Genomic DNA, 21202 nt, shown 5'->3' on the forward strand with positions numbered 1-21202 from the left:
TCAGTTCACTTCAGTTTGCTCTTTTGTGAAATAGAGATAATAGTGCTAACTACATAGGGTTACTGTGAAGATTGAAAAGTTAATGATCGTAAAGCACTGAGAGCGTGGCTGACATAGCCTAAGCACTAAATAAGTGCTTACTCTTGTTTTTAATACTATTACCATCATCATTTGTAGTAATTCCAGGTCACGTGAGGACTTTTGTTTCTCTCTGAAGGGTAGAAATTTTAGCATGAGTGTCAAGAAAGGGAGAGTGGGAGAGAGAAAGCACAGGGGTTCCAACTGAAGGAGCTTCCGTTTTAAAGAGGTGAGAGTGTGGGCAGGAGGCCGTTCCCTGGGGGCACTTGTATCCGTGTGGAGATGGACAGGCTAGCTCATGCTTGATGCAGCTGCGTTACGCACACCCGCACACGCGTATGCGCTTGATGAATGCCTTAGGATTTACTTTTGAGGGTTTTTAAACGTCTCTGGGACGGTGTTGGAATGTGTGTGTTGTCCTTCTTCTAAGAGTGTAATTAGAAATTGTCTTTGTATACCTTATTAGCAGCTCTTCCCTCTAATCCCACTTTTCTTACAGCACTTGCCTAAATCACAGAAATGTGTTTTGCTGTGATGAGGTCGGTGGTGCTACAAGTGCTGGGTTGTGCAGATGTCTCTGGAGTTCAGGTTTTGGTGTTTTCGTTCTTCTTTGCTCATTAAACTAAGAGTTTACAATAATCATTTGCAGTTTGAAAGGAACGTGGATTTTAAACCAGGTTATCATGGGAGTTCTACCACTAAAAATCTGCTAACCTGTTTCCAAATAGTTTCTGAGTGGCTTTTAGGAGATAAAAATGAGTCAATTTTATATATGTTCTAGATGCTTAGAAGAAAAAACCAATTGGAGAAATACAGCCTACTAGAAAAATGTATAAGAAATACAAAAGATAAGAATAAATAATTCCCAGAAGAAATAGTACACACAGTCATAAACACAAAAACCTTTTCAGTCTTTCTACTAATCAAAAAATGAAAAGAAAACCAGCATTTTTTAACCTAGCACACTGAAAAAAAATATTTTCTAAAATTAACCTTTTAGTTCATTTCTTCCCTCTATGATATTTTATTTTTAGTTTACAGTTGGCCATAAGACTTAACATTAGAATCTTTTGAAATTGAATGTTAATTTGAAATTAACATTAGAAACATTTTGAAAATACTTTGGGGAAAGATATCAGGGCAATGGTAGAGCAATGTGTAGTCTGATGGGGGGTATCCAGCCTCTTTCTAAAAATGTTGCCTTTAAGCTTCAGCTCATCACAATTTCCTGGGAGGTCCTGGTTTGCAGCAGAGCCAGTGTCACTTATCCATGTGCCATGTGCGTGTGTGAGGTGTGTGTGCAGCCGCTGAGCACCTCCTTGGGGGCTCTTTCCCCAGCAGGGGGTCTGCAGGAAGGGGTGGTGAGAAAGGAGTATCCATCAGCCTTTGCTATGCAGGGGTTGTTGATCACTCCTTCTACCGGGAGGGAAATCAAAGGGAGTGAAAGGCAGTTCTTGGGGGTTGGGGGCGACCTCAACTTTTATGGGGAAATAATCTTCAGCTTTAAAGACTACAGGAGGCGAGGTTATTTATATGTTTTGCACATGGATGGCGTCCTTGTGTCCAGCCAGCCAGTTACTGCTCCCTCTCCTGACACTTGCTGGCTCTGTTCTCGTTCTTCCCTCTGGTTCGCAACTGTACACATGAGTCCAGTCTATTCGTTTTAGCTCTTTTCACAGTAGTTTTTAGTTAAAAATTCTGAGATCTGAGAGATCTGGGTTTTTTTGTTTGTTTGTTTTTTTGTGGTTTTTTTTGCGTTATGCAAGCCTCTCACTGTTGTGGCCTCTCCCACTGCGGAGCACGGGCTCCGGGCGCGCAGGCTCAGCGGCCATGGCTCACGGGCCCAGCCGCTCCGCGGCATGTGGGATCTTCCCGGACCGGGGCACGAACCCGCGCCCCCTGCATCGGCAGGCGGACTCTCAACCACTGCGCCCCCAGGGAAGCCCGAGAGATCTGTTTTCACTTTTCTTACTTTCTTTCCTTTTTTTTCCCCCCACATTCTGCTACCTCCTAACTGTGTGACTGGACACTAAACATTTAATGTTTTTAGTCTCAGTTTCCTGAGCTGCAAAATGAGACAGTGGGATTAATAATCCCCGTGGTCTTTTGAGTTCTGTGAGTGTGACAGAGATTTTATCCAGTGCTTTGTGCTACAAGTGTGAGCCAGGTGAAAATACTTTTCCCGTGCATTCTGCCTCTGGAATCTTGGCACTGCAGTGGCTGATCTTCCCATCTGAAGTCTTCATTCTAATTCAAAGCAGCATCTTCTGTTAATCTTTGAGGTGTCTGTACTTCTCTCATTGGAGGTACAGATTACTTTGATATTGTAATTGCAATTAGGTGAAAATGCTTACTTTAGAGTAATTAGGGCGCGTAGACTTAAAGCGTGTGGCAGGCAGTGTGGACGAGTGCTTTCTCTCCTTACAGGGCTGGTATTGTGCCTCCCAGTGCTTGAGGTGACCTAAACAAGGGAATTCATTTTACTAGAGGCCTGGGTTCTTCAGCCCAGCACTGCTCATTACCTTTCCCTCTTCAAGGAAGCTGCCCAACGGTGCTTCGGCAGAAACATAGTCTGATTTAGGCGCAGCTCAGAGGGGCCGGGTTCTCAAGCTGCATCTGAGAAGCTGTCCTTTTCACTTGTCCTGTGGGCTAGAAGTGAATCCATGTTTGGAGAGAGAAGAGGAATGCTCTCTCCTCTCTGCAGGAAGGTAGGTGGCCATACGTTTGAGGACATGGGTGGGTATGAGGCCATACGTGTGTGGACGTGGGTGGGTATGAGGCTCGGTCAGGGCTGTTTCAGCCTTCTGTGGCCTTCGGGAGAAGGGGGAAACTTTCCGCACTCCCTTCAGCTTTTTATAGATGTGAAATTTTAGGTAATTTTTATCTTCTGGTCAAGATAGGATTCAGCTTCTGGAATTACTGTGAATTGTATAGGTGTGTATCTGGAACATTACATGAGAGGTGAAGCACAAGGACGGGGGCTGCAGGCACCAGGCACGCCGGAATCCTCCCGTTTGGGAGCCTTGGCAGTGGCCCTGCCGCCTGGCTCGACAGCCTGAAACCTACATCCCAAGTCTACCTCCAGACACCGCTTCCAAGAGGCTGCGGCGCCCACATGAGGCTGGAGAAGGCCCCGGCCCTGTGTCCTGCCTCCCCCCCCCCCCGAGCTCTGGGCTGTCCTAAAGTTACAGGACCTTCTGCATTTGGGTCACTTGGTTAAAACTAGAAGGACTGTTTAATCTGTAAGATACCCTGTCATGCAAAGTGACTAAATCAATTTGGTTTAAAAATGAGTCTGTTATGGTCTTTTTATTGCTTTGTTGGGCTCTGACACGCGCTGGTGGGCCCCAGGTGGAGGAAGTGGTTTCCCAGGGCACAGTCGTGGGAGCCCCGGGTTCTAGTCCTGGCTTCCCCTCTCGTGGGTGCCACCAGGCGGGCCCCTAACCTCCACGGGCCTCCCTAACTCCCGTGCCAAGGGTCTGCCTGCCTTCCCGGTGAGTTCCTGGAAGAATAAGACAGAAAATATTTCTGTGTCTTGAAAATGTTAAAGCTGTGGTGCTTACTTCCAGCTGTACAACGTTTAATGTGAAATGGAGACTGTCTTCATAACCATGTGCAAAACCGAATTGAAAAGAGTCCTGGTTGGGGTGCCGGCTCTCCAGTGAAAGCGCCTCCTGTCACGAGGCGTGAGCCCAGGCTGGAGTCGGTCCCAGATGAGTTGTGTTCATCGTGAGTCGGACATTTAGGCCGTCAGCTCCTCGGGTTCCAGGAGTCGAGAGTCAGATGTCGTGTTGGCTGTGGCTCTCAGTTGCCGTGACGTTGTGGTTTTCCATCTGGGGGAGGTGCTGTGCGACTGGCCCGTCCTCCTAGAGGGGCTTCGGTGCAGGGGTCTGGGGGCCGGGGGCGGGGGGGCCAGGGGCCTCGCGCTGCCGCGGTTCCCACATTGTGCGGCCGGCCCTATCACTTGGGAGACCTGGCAAGGAAGTGAGGAGGAAGCAGGTGCCACTGCTGGGGCAGAATGTTCCAGCCTGGCTGGAAAGTTTGAGGAGGGCCTGGGTGAGAAGAGCAAGACCTATTGACAGGGCTCAGCCCTGGGCAGGCCTGTTTCACATCAGCCTCTGAATAGTCACAGCCCTTCCCCACGGTCTCACCTCTGCCTTTTTGTTTTTAAACATTCTCGGCAACCGTGGTGGAGCACAGAGCATTTTAACTTTTTATTCCAAGAGAAAAAGTAAAACTGTGAAAAGTGCAGTGTTGCCTGCTTCAAAATGACACCACCACCACCAAGAGCAAAACAAAATGTACTCTCTAGGGCTGTCCGACCTACTGTAAAATTATTATTATTGTTGTAAATGCTTTTTCTGATAAGCTGTTTCAGAGTTAATTATAAGACTATTGATTATCCTCAGGTTTCTGATGGTCCTGTAGATTGACCCGGCTTGTCGGGGTGTGAATTGTTCAGCTCTCTTACCTGGCTTACTTTGCATGTTGGGTGTGTAAAGCCACACAGTTGTGCATGTATCCTGAGATTGAGAGGAAAAGGAGTGTGTCAGACCATTTCTCCTCTTCTCCACGTGAGTCTGTAAACCAGAATAGTTATGTCAACAAGTCAGAAGAAAATTTGACGGGGGTTTTGATGAACCACAAAATGTATCCCTTGTTGCCCTCGCCTTGTCATCCTGCCTGGATTCACGCGTGACTTCTGCGTTAGCGCAGCAAGCGCCCTCGCGGCAGCCCTCTCATCTTCAGGACCCATGGGGTGTCTCCAGTTCCAGCTCTGAGTCAGGCAATGATAGGAATAAAACCTGCTTTCTTTTTCTTTTTCCCGGAATATCTGGTAGGAACGTTTGGAGCTCAGAGGGGTATTTTAAGCTTTTACAAACTGAGGAAACCAAAGAAAATCCAAATATCCCCAACCAGTTTTGAGCACACAAGTTCCCAGTAGTTGGAGCCCCTCATTTTTATGTTAAGTCTGGATGGGATAGAGGGGACTTGCCCAGGCTGAAAGCAGAAGGGCAGCTACAGGACTGATCGTGAAATAGCCACCCAGCTCATTTTCTGAGCAGGGCTGGTGATGTTCTGCCGTATCTCTAGAACCCTGATTTTGTGCCTCGTGGCCTCTTAACAGTTTAATTAGATGGCTCTCATACTTCCTTTCCCTAAAAGTGGCGCATGAGGTATTTTACCTAGAACCTCCACCCTCACCTAGACATTTTTAAAGAATTTTTAAAAATGAGCTGAGAATCTCTGTGTTTAGTCAGACACCGTCATCTTAACGTAGAGATTAACTGCATGATTTAAGATGCGTACAAATGAAGTTCCCATTGTTTGATAAAAAGTAAGCACCTCGCTTTTACTGAACTCCGCGTGCGCGTGCGCCTGCACGTGTATTCAGGGCTAACACCAACGCCATCATGTCTACGGCCCGCCCCCACCCCACCTGCAAACCCCAAACCCTTTCTGAGGTGACTTTCCAGACCCTTGGGCTCGAAGCCAAGGCCACCAGTGCCTGGAGGGCCTCCCCTGAGGGCCCACACCTCCTCCTCTCCCCGTGGCAGCTCTTTCCAGTGGTGTCAACACCGCTGTGCTCTCAGCCTCCTCCCCGCACTCGCCCTGCCCTCTCCCCAGGCCCCGCAGCTCCTGTCTCATCCCTGCTCCAGCGTCTCCTTCTGTACAGCACCCCCAGAAATAGATTCCTGTTTTACGTCCCAGGAGCACCAAGCCCTTCTGCTTGGCCGCACACGTGTTGCGTGTTTCACAGGGCTAGTAAGCGGCAAGACCTAAAGCAGATCCATCAGCTTTTGAAGGTTCCTGTTCTCCCTGTTGCCCCATGTGTCCCTGGATTTCAGCTTCTTTCCCTGTGCACGTGGTGATGCCAACGCCTTCCCACGCTCCCGTGGGCACAGACGAACGCCCGTCTATGGGAGGCTTAGTGGGCGGCACAGCACCACTCCGTGTTTATGTCGGATGTTGTCTGAATTATTTTCATGTCGGTTGCCATGAGCCTTATTTAAGTTCCTAGAGCCTCTGAATGCTGTTTTCAAAACCCTTGGTCTTGGCCACGATGGGTCTGACCGTTGTTGATGTTCCTTGTCTTCCAGGACGGCTCCTACTTGGCCGAGTTCCTGCTGGAGAAGGGCTACGAGGTGAGTCCCCTATGAGCCGGCACAGGCCGACGGGATACCGCGGACACCGTGGCCTCCCGCTTCCTCTCTGCTGTCCTTCTGTGTGTGTTTCCACGGAAGCTCTGATAACAAGTCCAAATCAGGGGAAGAATGTGCCTCTTGGCTGGTCACAGCGCCAGCTCATTGTGCTGTTTATCTGCTGGCGCGCTGGCAGCCCCCCGCCCCCCATTCTTGCTGTTTCCCTGCTTTGCACGCTTCCCGCGTTCTCAGCTAAACCAGCAACCAGGTGGGCTGAACGCTGTACCGTCCTTAGGGTTAATTTATGATGTCATGTGTTACATAAAAAAGTCCCACTCACGGCGAAGTCACTTAATTCGGAAATTGCACAGAGCAGTGAAAACTAAGCTGCGCTGGCAAGCCTGAGTGCAAAGTTGACGCTTGGAGGTGCTTGCTTTCCAGTCGGCAGCCAGAACTTCGTGGAAGCTGGAGCTTCTGCGTTTGCTGCTCTTGCCCTTGTCGTCCTTTTCTCCTTCTCGTCCTCCTCCTTACACGTTTTCTGCTTTCCTTGAAAGAGACAAGGGTTTTACATATTAAATGGATGTATCTTAGCATGTACATCTTACACTTTATAAGAACTGTTTTCGGATGTGCACATCTCTAGAAATCTCTGTGCTCCTCAGAAGACAGAAGCCTACACAGTGGCACATGTTCTCTGGCCTGATTTGGGGGGTGTTTACCTTAATAATTTTGGACGCCATGTTTTTTCCAGTCGCAGGTACATTGTTTAAAAAATGCGCACCGTGGACAAATGCAAAAACAATAGCAAGGAATTTGGCATTTAAGCACCAACGGGATTTGAAGGAAAGGAACCTAGTTTTCTTACTGTAATGCATAATCTTTTCTGTGAACTTTGACTTTTAGACTTTGATTAATAGCAGATATGATTAGACCTTCTGTGCCTTTATCTAATAATGGCTACTTCTACATCTTGTAATGATATCAAAAAAGGCAAATGTAACTATGGAAATAGGCATGTACACATATGTTCATATACACAGACTCCTATAATAATTGAGCAATCAATTCATATTCTGCAGAGCAGAGGATTTTAGAGTTATGTGTAGAGTAGAAGTATTGGTTTTAGGTGAAGACTGATATTTATTCAGGCTGGACTAACTTGATGCTTTAATAATTCTAAAAGGAAAGGTTTGTGAGAGAGATGTACTTGTTTCAGATGTTGGAACAGGCTAAGAGTCGTTTGGTGGCTGGAGCGGGGTGAGTGATTTGGCTGTGTACCGAGTGAGCCAAGAGAAGGAGCTACCTGAGTAATGGTGATGGGTCAGGACATCTTACCCCCAAACACGGCCCCTTGGCATGTGAATATTTTAAGCTGACGGAGTTTGAAAAAATAGCAGAAGTTTCTCCTGTTTATTTGTCTTTGTTAGTTTAGTGTAGAGGAGGAGAACATTTTCCTCGACCCTCTTAAGGGTCCCTGGCTGGGTCTGAAAATTAAACTGAAAGCATACAGATGTATTTAATGTAAGTTTTCTGTGACATGGGAGCCTTCCTGAGAAAATGAGGATCCGAAGAGGCGGGTAAGCCCGAGTACTTGTGTGTTAGGTTAGGTGTGGAGGGACAGTGGTGGAGAAATGAGGTCCAGGGGTCTGCAGTAAGTGTAGGACTGGGCGTGGCTCAGCCAGGTCTGTTGGGTGGGATTCTTCCCAGCATCCCCTTGTCTTGGGATGCGAAGATGCTCCTTTCCTCCAGGTGTGGGGAGGGCACCTCCCAGCTGGCTGCTTCAGGGGAGAAGGGTGGGGGGAAAGTCAGGGTGACCTTCGCGCTTCTGTCATTTTCGCAGAGTCGTTCAGCTTAAAATATGCAGTGTGCCCAGACACCATGCCCTGGCTGGTGCGTCCTGAGCCCCCCACAGTCCCCGCAGCTCAGGAAGAGAGAGGCGGTGTGTCAGCAGGAGTGCTCAAGCTGGGTGGGTCCCGAGATGCACTTCCGAAGTGGACGCGGGGCACTGAGGCATCGGATGCGGATGTGGCTGGCCCCAGGGAGAGGGAGCCGGCGAGCAGGCGTGAGGCGCCCGGGAGGAATGGGGACGGGGGTCTGTCCGGACGCGGTAGGCGGTCAGCTTCCTCAGGCATCAGGATGGCGATGTCAGTGTTCCTGGGGAGGGCCCGGAGGATGGCGTGCCCAGGAGGCAGAGCTCCATGTAGGCGGCCTGTTCAGGAATCGCCGGACCCCTGAAGACGGGTCGTCATGCTCCTGAGTGGACCAGAGACTCAGGAATAAATCAGAATCTAGGCCAGCCAGGTGCGCTTCGGCTGTTTTCTTCCGCTGGCATCTGAAACTGTGAGAGCAGGTTGGATTCTGATAAAGACCATAGAAGGCCCACTCGGCAAATCACAGTTCGTGGGAGGGATGAGTCATTGAAACAGTGATTGGCAAGAGAGGAGAGGGCAGAAGGAAATACTCCCTGAAGTACAGGTGGAAGGTTCGGAGCTGCATGGCATGACCGGAAGTGATTCCTCCTTGGAGCACAGGGGAGTGTGAGGTTTGTAGGAATGGGGGCCGTGAGAGGGTGTTTATCTGTCCTGTCTTCAGTTTTCCTAGGCTGCTGTCTTCACTTTTAAGAGATTGATGTAATTGGAGGGTCAGTTTATTAACTGGGATCTGATGATAGCACAGGCTTTTATCTTTTGGTGTTTAGGTCAAAGTAGATGTGAGAGTGATTTTTCGAAGAGGATGCATTGCACAAATTCCAGAATTACCACCAGCAGCCCCTGGTTGCTCCAGAACACGAGCAAAATAAATAACAGGGTTAGAAAATTGCCTCCCGTGAGATGAGAGGGGACGCCCCTGTCCACACCTGAACCCAGAGGGCCAATGTCAGCAATTCTGGGCGAGCACCTCCTTCTGAGTCAGGGGTTCCCAGCGTTCAGCCTCAGAGCCGCCCGGGCCCCACTGAAGACAAGGCGGCTGAGTCCGGGGCCTTAGACCGGCCCTTCTAACAGCCCCCAGCTGTCGCGGTGGCTGCTTTCCCGGGTCCTATGGTGTGAGAACCACTGCAACTAGAGGTTCAAATGAGCTCTTTTAATGCCAAGGTGAAGCTGAACAGCATTTCTTAAGGTATCTTAATTTGGGGTACCTTGGTTCCCTGAGCTCTCATATTATTTTGGATCTAGTCTTTGTGGACCAGAAATAACTGGAAACAACACACTTTGGGGTAGCGAAGTGTCGCTGGGAACAAATGAACACTAGGAGGAAGAGCTGCAGATTCTGAGGGCAGGCTTGACCCTGAGGCTGAGATCTTCCTGCATAAGAAAGGGGCAGGCTTCCCTGGCCGGCAGGGGTGAGGTCAGCCTTTGTGATGAGCACGGGGTGGGGTGGGGGGGGCGTGGACCCCGTGGACAGTCAGCTGGAGGGAAGCAGGTTGAGGAGCAGAGCCAGGTTGGTTGGGGAGTGACGATGGGGCAGCAAAGGTGAACACACGCCTGTGCGTGGAGGTGGCGTAGTGCAGTTAGTCAAAGCAGCGAAGTAAAGGTACGAAAAGCCTGGCTCACCTTGAAGCAGAGGGAGATGTTTGTGTATGCCTTGAAAGGGAGTCTCATATGTTATAGATTAACTAGTTATGCTTAAATACCTCGTCTGACCACACACCTTAGATTTCTGAAGCTGCGGGGCCGGGTCACCTAATGTGTCCTCTGAAATCCGTGCATCTGATCATGTTCTTTTTTTTTTTTTTTTTTTTCAATTCACGATATATTATGAATGTCATTCCACGTCAAGGCATAGGACTACTTCATTTTTTGGCCGTGCCATGCGACATGCGGGATCTTAGCTCCCTGACCAGGGATCGGACCCTTGCCCCCTGCATGGGGAGCACGGAGCCTTAACCACTGGACCGTCAGGGAGGTCCCGTCTGATCATGTACTGAATGAACAATGTAACGTAAAAACGATGGATTGCTTCATCCCAGGTCCACTCCTCACTGAGAAGGGAGACCCTTTCAAGGTTTAAAGTTTTTAATGCTGCTGGTTTCTTGAATTTTGCTCCAGATTAAACACGGGGGGGGGGGGCATAAAGATAAAGAGAATGGATCTAACATGTGTTCATCATTTATAGAATGTCTGTAGGTATCCTCTCATGATGAGGAGAGCCAAGAATTCTCAGCGTTTATAGAAAACCATCTTTATGGATTTATGGATTTAATTCTACACATTGTTGAAATGCAGAGGGTAATTCTCCTTTGTACCGTGTCAGGTCGCTCAGAGCAGGGAGGTGAGCGAGGCCATCCAGCTCGCGGTGGCGAGGCAGCCCCTGAGCTGGTTGCTGGACTGCGTCCTTATCCTTTCCCGCCACTTGCTGGCTCCGCGGCCTCTCGGAGACTTAGATGATGAGTGCACGTGTCCCCAAGGTCGCCACCAAGGTCAGGTGAGACGCACGTGGACAGCAGTCCAGAGGAGCTCTGTGGGCCTGTGGAGCTTAGTCTTACAGGACAGGCGGGTGGCACAGTGCTTGGTGCTGACCGGCCGAGGGACACAGATTTTGTAGGAGGCCCTCGGTCCAGTCTGTTACTTGGCATCAGGAAAGGGCGGGCGTGTGACGTTGCCCGGGTCCCGGCTCTGCGCGTGCTCCTTCCCGTCGCCAGGGAAAGAGGAAAACCACAGGAGTGAAGCTTCCTGTGAAGGTGCCTCTGGTTTCAGGTGCCTTCCTAGCATCACTGTTAGCAGATAAGCCAACAATATACTTTTGTACTTATTTTGTGCAAAATACAAAGAGAAACCAGAAAAATGAAAGACAAAGTCAAACCCTTTAAAAGCTAGAATGTATCTGGGAATATGTGAGAAATCTATATTAATTAACTTGGTAACAATGACAACACAGCAAATCAGAATGTAAAATTAGAGAATAGGTAAATCGTGGGTTTCCCTTCCAGGAGAGGAACTGTAACCAGGGGGCCTCAGGAGAGCAGAAAAGAAATGGGGTGTACGGACTGTGCAGTCATCCCTGGGAGACTGTTTGTTAGAACTGGAGTTCCTGTGATTCCGTTCTTGATCTGTGGATCCTTTTTTCTGAGTTGTTGGTAATCCTATTGATAGAAGCCTGGGTGCAGAAACGTCAAAGCTTTTTGTGGCTTTCGCTCTGAAACCATACTGAGTGTTGGCACGATGGGTTACGTCCACCTTTAACAGAACCACGTGCTGGTGGCGTGGTCTCAGGTAGCGTCCTCACCTGTAGGATGGGAGTCACGATACGAAGGTGGTTGTGAAGGTTCAGTGATTTAATGTCCGCAGAGAACAGTGTCTGTGCACGGTCACTGCCATGTGTGTGCTGATGTGACCGACGTCATCTAGACTTTACAGAAGCAGGTTGCATTAAACATCCCTGGGAGGCATCCTTGCCTCCAAAAGAAATCTAGACACTGAAGAATTTAAAATCCAGTGGTAATAATTTTCTGTTTTCTTGACTGTAATCAATCAATCCATCAGTCAGCATTTCTGTGCATTTATACTGCCTAATCTGACTCTGGGTTTTGAAGTCAAACCAACTTTGTTCTGACATCGTGAGAACTTGAAATTTTCCTTTTCATCACTTAGTTAAATGGAACTTGAAATTTTTTTGTCAATAATGCTCACTTCTGTTTAACACCTTAGTTTTTCAGAAATTTTGTTTTTGAACTGCTATAATTTAATAACGATTTTAATTAATTTTATCGGGAATCAAATTTAGCTCATTTATCTTTTCACTTTGGTTTCCTAACTCGTTTCTTTTTCTCCAACAATCCTTATAAAAACAAACAAAAAATCCTGCCTACCTCCCTTCTGTAAAGAAAAAGCCGCTAATCTCACATTCTTTACTAGATCATCCAGTTTGCACACATTTTGGCTTGTCTTAAAGTTTGTATTTCACCTGTGTCAGAAGTAGACAGACTCAGCTTTCATTAGTTCTTAGAATAATACTTGCTGTCATGGATTAAGCATTTGGCAGGTCTTTCTTTCCCTGTATACACATACCAAAAGTTGGGAGTGAGGGGAAATTAAAACACAGCTTTTTTTTTTTTTTTTTTTTTGTATTAAAAAAAAGACCCAAAACTAGTGCTTAATGTGTTTGGTTATAAGTGTGACAGTAAAGTCCTATGTTATTTATTTGCTGTGACTTTGGGTAATCGTCTGATTTTCATACTGCATCCATCAATGTCATTGAATATTTTTATCAGTCCTTTATGTTGATATAAAATGTATATGTATATAGCATTTCTCTTTGTTCTGGGCTGTTGGGATATGTGACTTACCCAGAAGCCAGCAATCAAGAGAAAAAAATAGACTCAATCATATGATTATTTTTTTCATTGTCAAAGCTAAATTATCTGTTTTTAGAACATACGAATTCCTCTCTATCCAATGAAATCAAGCTCAGCTTACATCTGAGATCTCTGTATTTCAGAAATAACTTTGGTGGTAAACACCAGTTTTGATATGTATAGGTGTATATGTGAACTTGGTTTTTATTAAACAAAGTTTATTAAGTTTACAGAGTAGTTGAACTTTATAATTAACAACTTGAAAAACTGGAGACCATGAAGTTGAATTAATTCTAAGCTTAATGTAAGTATTATTCTCTCTACTTTTAAATCACGTGATGGATACGTAAACCCAAATTGCAATTTAATGTTTCCCAGATTTTACTGTTTGCCTCCCGAAATGTCAACCAAGTTTGTGATGTTCCTGTCTTAAAATATTTTCATGTTTACAGAATTTTCTTCGGTTTAGTTCTTTCGGAAAATAATGTGGTTTTAGCTCTTTGGCTAAAGTATCTAACCAACAGAATTATTAATTGTGGGTGTGTTGTATCCTTTGCGGAAGTCAGTTTCTCATGTATGCCATGTAAAGTGACGATGACATTTCTTTCTATTTGAAAGAAAGTCTTATGTGCTTATAATTTCTCCCCTGCACTTGGAATATTTGAGTCATGCCAAGGATTAGTTTTTGTTCGAAATAGACAGAAAACGATTGAGTTAAAATATGGAGGTGTATTCAGCTGCAAATGAAACTACCCAGCCTTAGAAGGAACGCTTCTAAAATGAGAGAAGGACTAAAACTGCCACCAGCAGCATGGGGACGTGGGCAGCCGGTGACATAAGCTGGTATTAGCACTGGCAGCACAAAGAAGGGAGTGAGACCAGGTCCTGAACAATGTCTCTAATGTATCAGACACAAATAGTCTTTTCTTCAGCATCGGGCAGGTATGTGTTCTGGTTCCAATGACTTTTTTCCCTCACACTTGTCATGGTTAAGTCAAAGATAAAAATTAAAAAAAAAATCCTCCCTTCATTTGAGTTTCCTTCGTGCCTTAAATCTCATAGGACGTAAGTCTTGGCCCTAACCTATGCTATTTAGCTTTCTTAGCTTTTCCACACAGCTGCATAAAAGCAACGGCTCCCTGATTCTCTTGTGGACCCAGATACGTATTTATTTAAAGAATCGGTGCCAGATGCAAAGCTCGGAGGGCGCCTGGGCAGGGCTGGAGGCATCAGAGCCCTCTCCTCGTGCTCTGGGTTGAAGAGTGGTCCAGGCTGTGTGACCGATACGGCCTCGCCTGGTCTGTCTTCGGTTTCAAATTGAAGAGATATTTTTGTCAGCAGTAGGACCGTAAGTGTGTGTGTGTTTGGAAAAGGAGACATTTGAGTATCTACAACTAAGCACTCACTGTGAAGTCACGTCATTATCTAATTACTTTCGTCGGGATTGGCAGTAGAAACACTGGAGAGGGATGGAGGGAGCTGCCAGTGGGCGGGGGCGGGGTGGGGGGAGAGTGAGCCGCAGAACTCCTGCTTATTTAAAATAAGGTCTTTAAATGACAGTTATATGATTTTTCACGAAGCTAAACATTAGCAGAATAACGTTGCTTACGAATCCTCACTGCATATTTATAACTTATTCTTATCCTTCCACACGATAAAAATGCAGGTCCATGGAATTGTACGGCGATCCAGTTCATTCAATACTGGTCGAATTGAACATCTGTATAAGAACCCCCAGGCTCATATTGAAGGAAGTAAGTCATTTTCTTTCTCTAAACTCTCTTTCTGTGTAACTTCCTATATTATGATAAGGTATTTTCAAATGTCATTTTTCTCAAAGCCCATCAGATTGCAGTTATTTACCCATGAGTTACCTGCATTGAATGCCATCAGCACGCTTTGAAAACCCTTCACTGCCTGCTGCCCTGGGCCATGGTGTCACCGCGGTTAGGCCGTCACGAGGGTACCATCAGGTGAGGCTGCTCGAGAGGCCAGAGCAGACAAGCCTTTGATCACCCGTCTCCAGGTGTCCCTGTGCCCTCGAGTCAGATCAGCTCCACACTCAGAGCCCTCCTCTGCTCTTCACGTTTGGTCTCATTTAATCAAGTCAAGCAGTCTTTGTACATTTATTTAATTTTAGAAATAATTGGTGAAGACAGGCCCAGAAGCAGATGGCAGTCAAGAATATATTTAAGTTGCTTTACAGGCGGTTGTCAGTATTTGCAGTCGTTTGTTATTTTTGTTAACACAGTTGCAGGGAGTATGTCACACAGGTGCCGTGTTTTCTCATTTGACCTTGACAGCAGTTCCTGAGGTTGTGAATGAGACCATTTTACAGATGGAAGCAGAGAGAGGGTGTGACTTTATCAAGCTTCCATAACACACGAGAGACAGAGCTGGGACGAGGACACAGGGTGTTTCCCGCCAGCAGGGATGATCCAGGTGGCTTGTATTCACCTCAGGGCCCTGAACATTGGAAGGTTTGGGCTAGTCGTACAGGTAGTGATGTCATCAGGAAGGCGACCTACTAGTACACTTTCCACCTTAATATTTAGGTCAGTCAGTGAATCCTCCGTGAAAATTATCATCGTTTTGTGCAAAGTGTAGAATGGTACTGCCATTGGACCTAGATGTAGGTCAGTATTATGTAAAATTAATGAAAGTATCCAGTTAGCAGGATGCCCATCTGCCTGTGTCACCTTCTTACACTAGTGAAGTCAGCGTGAGGATCTGCTTAGATCTGGGGTCAGAACAAGCTGGCTGTCCTTTAATCAGTTATGTATACGTCAGGCACGTCATGGATGGTTTAAGGACTAATGTTGACGAAGGACTAAAAAATCGCTACATAAAAGTATCTGAGTAGAGCTGTCTTCACTACTGTCAACGTGTTAACATGTTTCGTTCGAGGGAATAGGCATTATTTCCAGATTTTCTTTGTCTGAATCTCATGTGACATGTCTTACAGCCACCGGGGCGCCGTAAGATACGCTGATTGTGTAACATCTGTCATGATACTATGTTTTTTTAAAAAGCTCATCTGAGTTTTTACAAATCCTTTATAGACATAGCATCAAATGGGAATCTCTTTCTACTATTTAGTTTCTTTACAGATGACAGTTACAGACTGCTACTCCAGAACCAATCTGGTTTTCAGACTTTCAGGATATACATTTCAGTGTTGCTGTGTTAAAAAATTGGGCCTACGTTGTTTCCTTCTATCTAATGGTATGTGTTTCAATCCTAAAGACATGAAACTGCACTATGGTGACCTCACCGACAGTACCTGCCTCGTGAAGATCATCAATGAAGTGAAGCCGACCGAGATCTACAACCTCGGGGCCCAGAGCCACGTCAAGGTGAGCCGTTTTCCTTATCGTGGTTCCTCTGGCTGTGTTCCTGAGTTCTGTATTTTACCCTTGTCCGTTGCTTCTTCACACAGTATGGCAGCCACTAATCCTGGTCCTCGAGTTTGATTCTTGGTATTAGTTTGGGTATTAATGAGTCCTTATAGAAATGCTAATACTTTTTTTAAAAGTGTATTTTCTGTTATTGAACAATGTAGTAAAATCTTACTGCCGACATTAGAGTAAAAGTATTTATTTATTTGGGGTTGATCTTACAGTCACGAACCTCACTTGGATGTATTTTCTGCCATTTCAACTCACATTGTGAATGAAGTGTTTTGTTCAAATGTTGGAAAATTAAGTCAATGAAACTTCTATTTTAGTATTAACTTTTGGTAATGATGAGAAAATAGTATTTTTGCGTGCCAACGTGTCAAAATTAATGGAATTAACGTTTTCTTGTGAGCAGTAAAAGTTATTGGAAGAAAGACTCTTCTTAGCCTCTTGCCTCAGTGTGACCCAGCTCATGTTGATTTCTCTCCCTTTATTCAGACAGATTCTCTGGGGGTCCATCTACCTCTCCTTGGTTTTTCTTTCTAGAACAAATCGCAGTAAACCTGAGAAGCCAATCCCCAGGGTTCTGGCAATCTGCTTAATTCAAGTTTTTTTTTTTTTTTTTTGCGGCACGCGGGCCTCTCACTGCTGTGGCCCCTCCCGTTGCGGAGCCCAGGCTCCGGACGCGCAGGCTCAGCGGCCACGGCTCACGGGCCCAGCCGCTCCGCGGCATGTGGGATCCTCCCGGACCGGGGCACGAACCCGTGTCCCCTGCATCGGCAGGCGGACTCTTAACCACTGCGCCACCAGGGAAGCCCAATTCAAGTTTTTGTTGCTGTATTATAGTGCTAACTTAGTGAGTGAACTGAAGCCAGGGATGATATGAGTTCTATTTAGATACTTACTCAATCAGGATAGTTAGTGGAGCATAGAAATAAAAGCAAATGACTCTAAGTTAAAACAGCACCTGCCCCCTGCCACCAAAAAACAAGGAACAGAAAATCTAGCAGCATTTTTTGCTGTTTAATGAGTGAATTCAGCACTCTTACTGCAGAAAGTATTTGAGGTGATTGGCTATTTCTCCACATCTCCAACTTTGGGTGGAATGGAAGCGATATGCCTGTTTTATATCTCTGCTAGTTTAAGGGAGAAATTATAAACTAGATCAAACGAAACCAAAGGTAGAACATAGTAAGAGAAGCAAGTGGAAAGCTCAGTCTTGTAGTTGATACCAAATTTAAAATTTGAGCGTAAACCCTCACAGTACATTTTTCTCTAAGATGGTAACTTTGGAGGATGGCGACAGATCAGCCAATAATGATACTTCTCATCTGTCTCTGCTGTCTTGGAAGGTAATTTTTTCCTTTCTTAATCTCCGAAGATTCTGTTCTGTATCCAGGCTTAAGCTTTGGGCTGTGGAAGGTGTCAGGGGCTTTAGGTTAGAAAAATAGGGCTATTTTTCGAAGTGATTCTAGATGTATTTTCCGTCTGAAAGGGTATTTCCTGCGTGCCGTGCCTTGAGCAGCCGTCCCCCCTTTCACGTAGAGAAGCAGTAACTGTCACTCCAGGCGTGGAGACTTTATCCTGGGCTGAGGCAGTTAGTCATCTTCCACGTTTTAATTTATCTAGCTGCTTCTTGGTATCTCCAGGCAAAATAGAATGCTTTGGAATGAGTGCTCTGTTACTCAGTTTCCTTTAGATTAAGACATTTCCTTTGTGACGGGAGACAGTTTATCGCCTCTAGAAGTCCTACACCGGCATAGTGGGAAGATGCAGGAAGTTTTATAAAGATTTATGTATAGAAGGCCTTGCCCTGTCGTGTTAGTATTAAGTGAGTCAGTCTTCTCCTTTTTCCAAATCGTTCTGTGGTTCAAAAAGTCTGATATGCTTTCCGTACATGAAGTGGTGCTGACTGTGTCTGGTTATTACCCTAGGGTGGTGAGTACAGAAAGCACAGGAGTTTGGGCCGATTCCTTCTGAGTGGCTCTGTATGTGAAGTTTACCTGGTTTTATTGTGTTTTGCCAGCTTTGCCTAAAGGCCTGTTAATTGGCAGAAATGGTGCTTAATCGAAGATGAATTTTGGCTCATAAGATAGTTTATCCCTTCAACGATATTTGCGTGCACGGTGGAGTGGAGGACCCAGGGATGCGTGAAACCCACCTCTGTCGTGGAGGGACTCCTTTCCCACGGGTGACAGAGGCTGGCGCTGATGTCTTTGGGTTTTTAGAGATGGGGTGAGAGAACTTCACTCCCACAAGATCGTGCATGGTGTCAGGGAGTAGGTTTGGGGTGGAAGCTTACAGACGTCGTCAGTGGGAACGGGTAGTTGGAATTGAGGTGACAATACAAGGCTGAGAGTCAGAAGAGAGAAGACTTGGGATGTGTTTGCAACATGATGAGCGTCCTAGGTTGCCTAGGTCTTGCCTAGGTCCTAAGCAAGAAGTCTGGTGGGAGAAATGGGAGGTGGGCTGTGTTTGGGCAGTCTCTACGTGTTTCTTTTTTAATTAGCCATTTTTTTAAGTGAAGTAGTTAATTTACAATGTTGTGTTAGTTTCAGGTGTATAGCAAAGTGATTCAATTGTATATATATTCTTTTTCAGATTCTTTTCCATTATAGGTGACTGTAAGACATATGGTTCCCCGTGCTATACAGCAGTTTCTTCCTGTTTGTCTATTTTATATATAGTAGTGTGTGTATGTTAATCCCTAACTCCTAATTTATCTTTCCCCCTGCCGCCCTGCTATCCCCTTTTGTTGCCATAAATTTGGTTTCTGTGTCTGTGAGTCTATTTTTTTGTAAATAAGTTTATTTGTATCATTTTTTTAGATTCCACGTATAAGTGATATCATATGATATTTGTCTTTGGCCATCTTCACTTAATAGGGTAATCTCTAGGACCATCCATGTTGCTGCAGATGGCGTTATTTCTCTCTTTTATGGCTAAGTGATATTCCATTGTATATATGTACCACATCTTCGTTATCCATTTATCTGTCGATGGACACTTAGGCAGATGGCGTTATTTCTCTCTTTATGGCTAAGTGATATTCCATTATATGTATGTACCACATCTTCGTTATCCATTTATCTGTCGATGGACACTTGGGTTGATTCCATGTCTTGACTATTGCAAATAGTGCTGCAGCGAACATCGGGGTTGCATGTATCTTTTCAAATTAGAGTTTTTGTCTTTTCCAGATATATGTCCAGGAGTGGGATTGCTGGATCATGTGATAACCCTCTTTTTAGTTTTTTAAGGAACCTCCATACTGTTCTGCATAGTGGCTGCACCAGTTTACATTCCCATGACAGTGTAGGAGGGTTCCTTTTTCTCCACACCCTCTCCAGCGTTTATTATTTGCAGACTTTTTGATGATGGCCATTCTGACGGGTGTTTGCATCTCTAATATTTAGTGATGTTTAGCATCTTTTGCTCAATGAGATTCTTCCAGCTCTGTTCTTGTTTCTCAAGATTGCTGTGGCTATTCGGGGTCTTTTGTGTTTCCATACAAATTAAAAAAAATTTTTTTCAGTTCTTTGAAAAATGCCATCGGTAATTTGATAGGGATTGCATTGAGTGTGTAGATTGCCTTGGGTAGTATAGCCATTTTGACAATATTGATTCTTCCAATCCAAGAACATGGTGTATCTCTCCATCTGTTTGTGTCGTCTTCGGTTTCTTTCATCAGTGTCTTGTAGTTTTCAGAGTGCAGGTCTTTTGCCTCCTTAGGTGGGTTCATTCCTAGGTATTTTTTTGGTGTGATGGTGAATGGGATTGTTTCCTTAATTTCTCTTTCTGATCTTTCATTGTTCGTGTACAGAAATGCAATAGATTTCTGTGTAGTAATTTTGTATCCAGCAACTTCACTGAATTCATTGACAAGCTCTGGTAGTTTTCTGGTAGCATCTTTAGGATTTTCTAGGTGTAGCATCATGACATTTGCAGACAGTCATTGTTCTACTTGTTCATTTCCAATTCGGATTCCTTTTATTTCTTTTTCTTCTTTGATTGCTGTGGCTTATGGGACTTATGTTGAGTGAAAGTGGTGAGGGTGGGCATCCTGATCTTGTTTTTGAACAGGAGACAAATAGATTCAGAGGTGAGTCTACAGGTGGGGCTTCAGAAGAGTAAGAAGTTGTTGGGTGAAGGTGGTGGCAGTCGAAGTGGGCATGAGGAGGATGGAACAGGAGGCCTGTAGGGCTGACCCTCTGCCGACAAGATACGGGGCTGGGGGGGAAGGGAAGCGCTGCTCCAGGGCACTGGGGCCAGATGACTGATGGTCCCGGTGCTAGAAGCAGGTGTCCGAGGAGGGACTGCTGAGTTGGGGGTGTGTGTGAGAGGCTCCCTCCTGGACTCGTCCTACCAGCGGTACTTGAAGGACATTCAGGTAATGCAGGTCAAAGGCAATTGAAGGTATGCTGTGAGGTTTGAGAGAGATTTGGAGTTCAGTCCTGGGAGTTCTTGAGAGGCCGAAGCCAAGGCAGCAGATGAAAACAGAGGAGTGGATGAAGCTGGAGCCTTGGGGCCTGGGAGCGTTTGCGAGGGGCGTCATGGGGGACAGGGAGGTGGGGTCAAAGAGGCAGGAGGGGGAATTGTGTGAGGGAGCCTAGAGACCAGGCGGTTCAGGCAGGAGGTGGTGTCTGCCGCGCTAGGGCTTCAGAGGTGTGCGCAGGAGTGACGAGCAGGCGGGCGTCGTGGCCTTTGTGGTTAGGGTGGGGGTGGTTTGGGGCTTTTAGGGAGAGCACTTTAGCGATGCGGTGGAGGAATTATCCGGAAGGTGAGGGGCGTAGAAGTCAAGGGTTATGGAGGGTTGTAAATTGAGTGGATTCTTTCCTAGGAAAGTCCTGCCTTGCCCAGCAGCCTGTCTGATTCGTGAGGTCTTCCTTTCCCAGGATGTGTCCAGGAGATGCTGACCCTGGTGTGGGGGCTTCAGTTTGAGAACCGCTGTGCTAATGTTTCTGGTTTCTTGTTTATCTGTGTGTAATATGCGCCTTAAATGCATTCTTCCTTCAATGCATCAGCTTTTGAATTTGGTATAAATTCCTTGCCAGCTAATGACTATGTGAGCTTGTAAAGCTGAGAGTGGAAAGAATCTAAGAAGAATCTGATACATGTTTATACCAGAATTCTCCACATTCAGAACTCTTTTTCCGAGCAGCGTGTAGTCAGTGAGAACGCGTACTTCCCGGGCACTCCTAGTGCTCTTGAGGAGCAGCGTGAGTACAAGCCACCGTCAGAGTGTCTTTGGGAAGCCCGTGTCCCATGCCCCTCTTCCTGTGCGGCCTGAT

At 46.0% G+C, this 21202-nt stretch overlaps 1 protein-coding gene across 2 annotated transcripts in view; it reads left to right on the forward strand.

The window, feature by feature from the left end:
• The window catches only part of GMDS (GDP-mannose 4,6-dehydratase), a 480937-nt gene that overhangs the window by 73722 nt on the left and 386013 nt on the right, over nucleotides 1–21202 (forward strand). For both annotated transcript variants that reach the window (XM_082847742.1, XM_082847743.1), the window contains exons 2-4: nucleotides 6180–6224; nucleotides 14180–14267; nucleotides 15760–15869. In XM_082847742.1, coding sequence (XP_082703868.1) covers nucleotides 6180–6224; nucleotides 14180–14267; nucleotides 15760–15869 — 243 coding nt within the window. The remainder of the gene's footprint in view (nucleotides 1–6179; nucleotides 6225–14179; nucleotides 14268–15759; nucleotides 15870–21202) is intronic.

Source organism: Leucopleurus acutus (assembly GCF_964270905.1).
Source record: "Leucopleurus acutus genome assembly, chromosome: 10".
In the NCBI taxonomy this organism is placed as follows: Eukaryota; Metazoa; Chordata; class Mammalia; order Artiodactyla; family Delphinidae; genus Leucopleurus; species Leucopleurus acutus.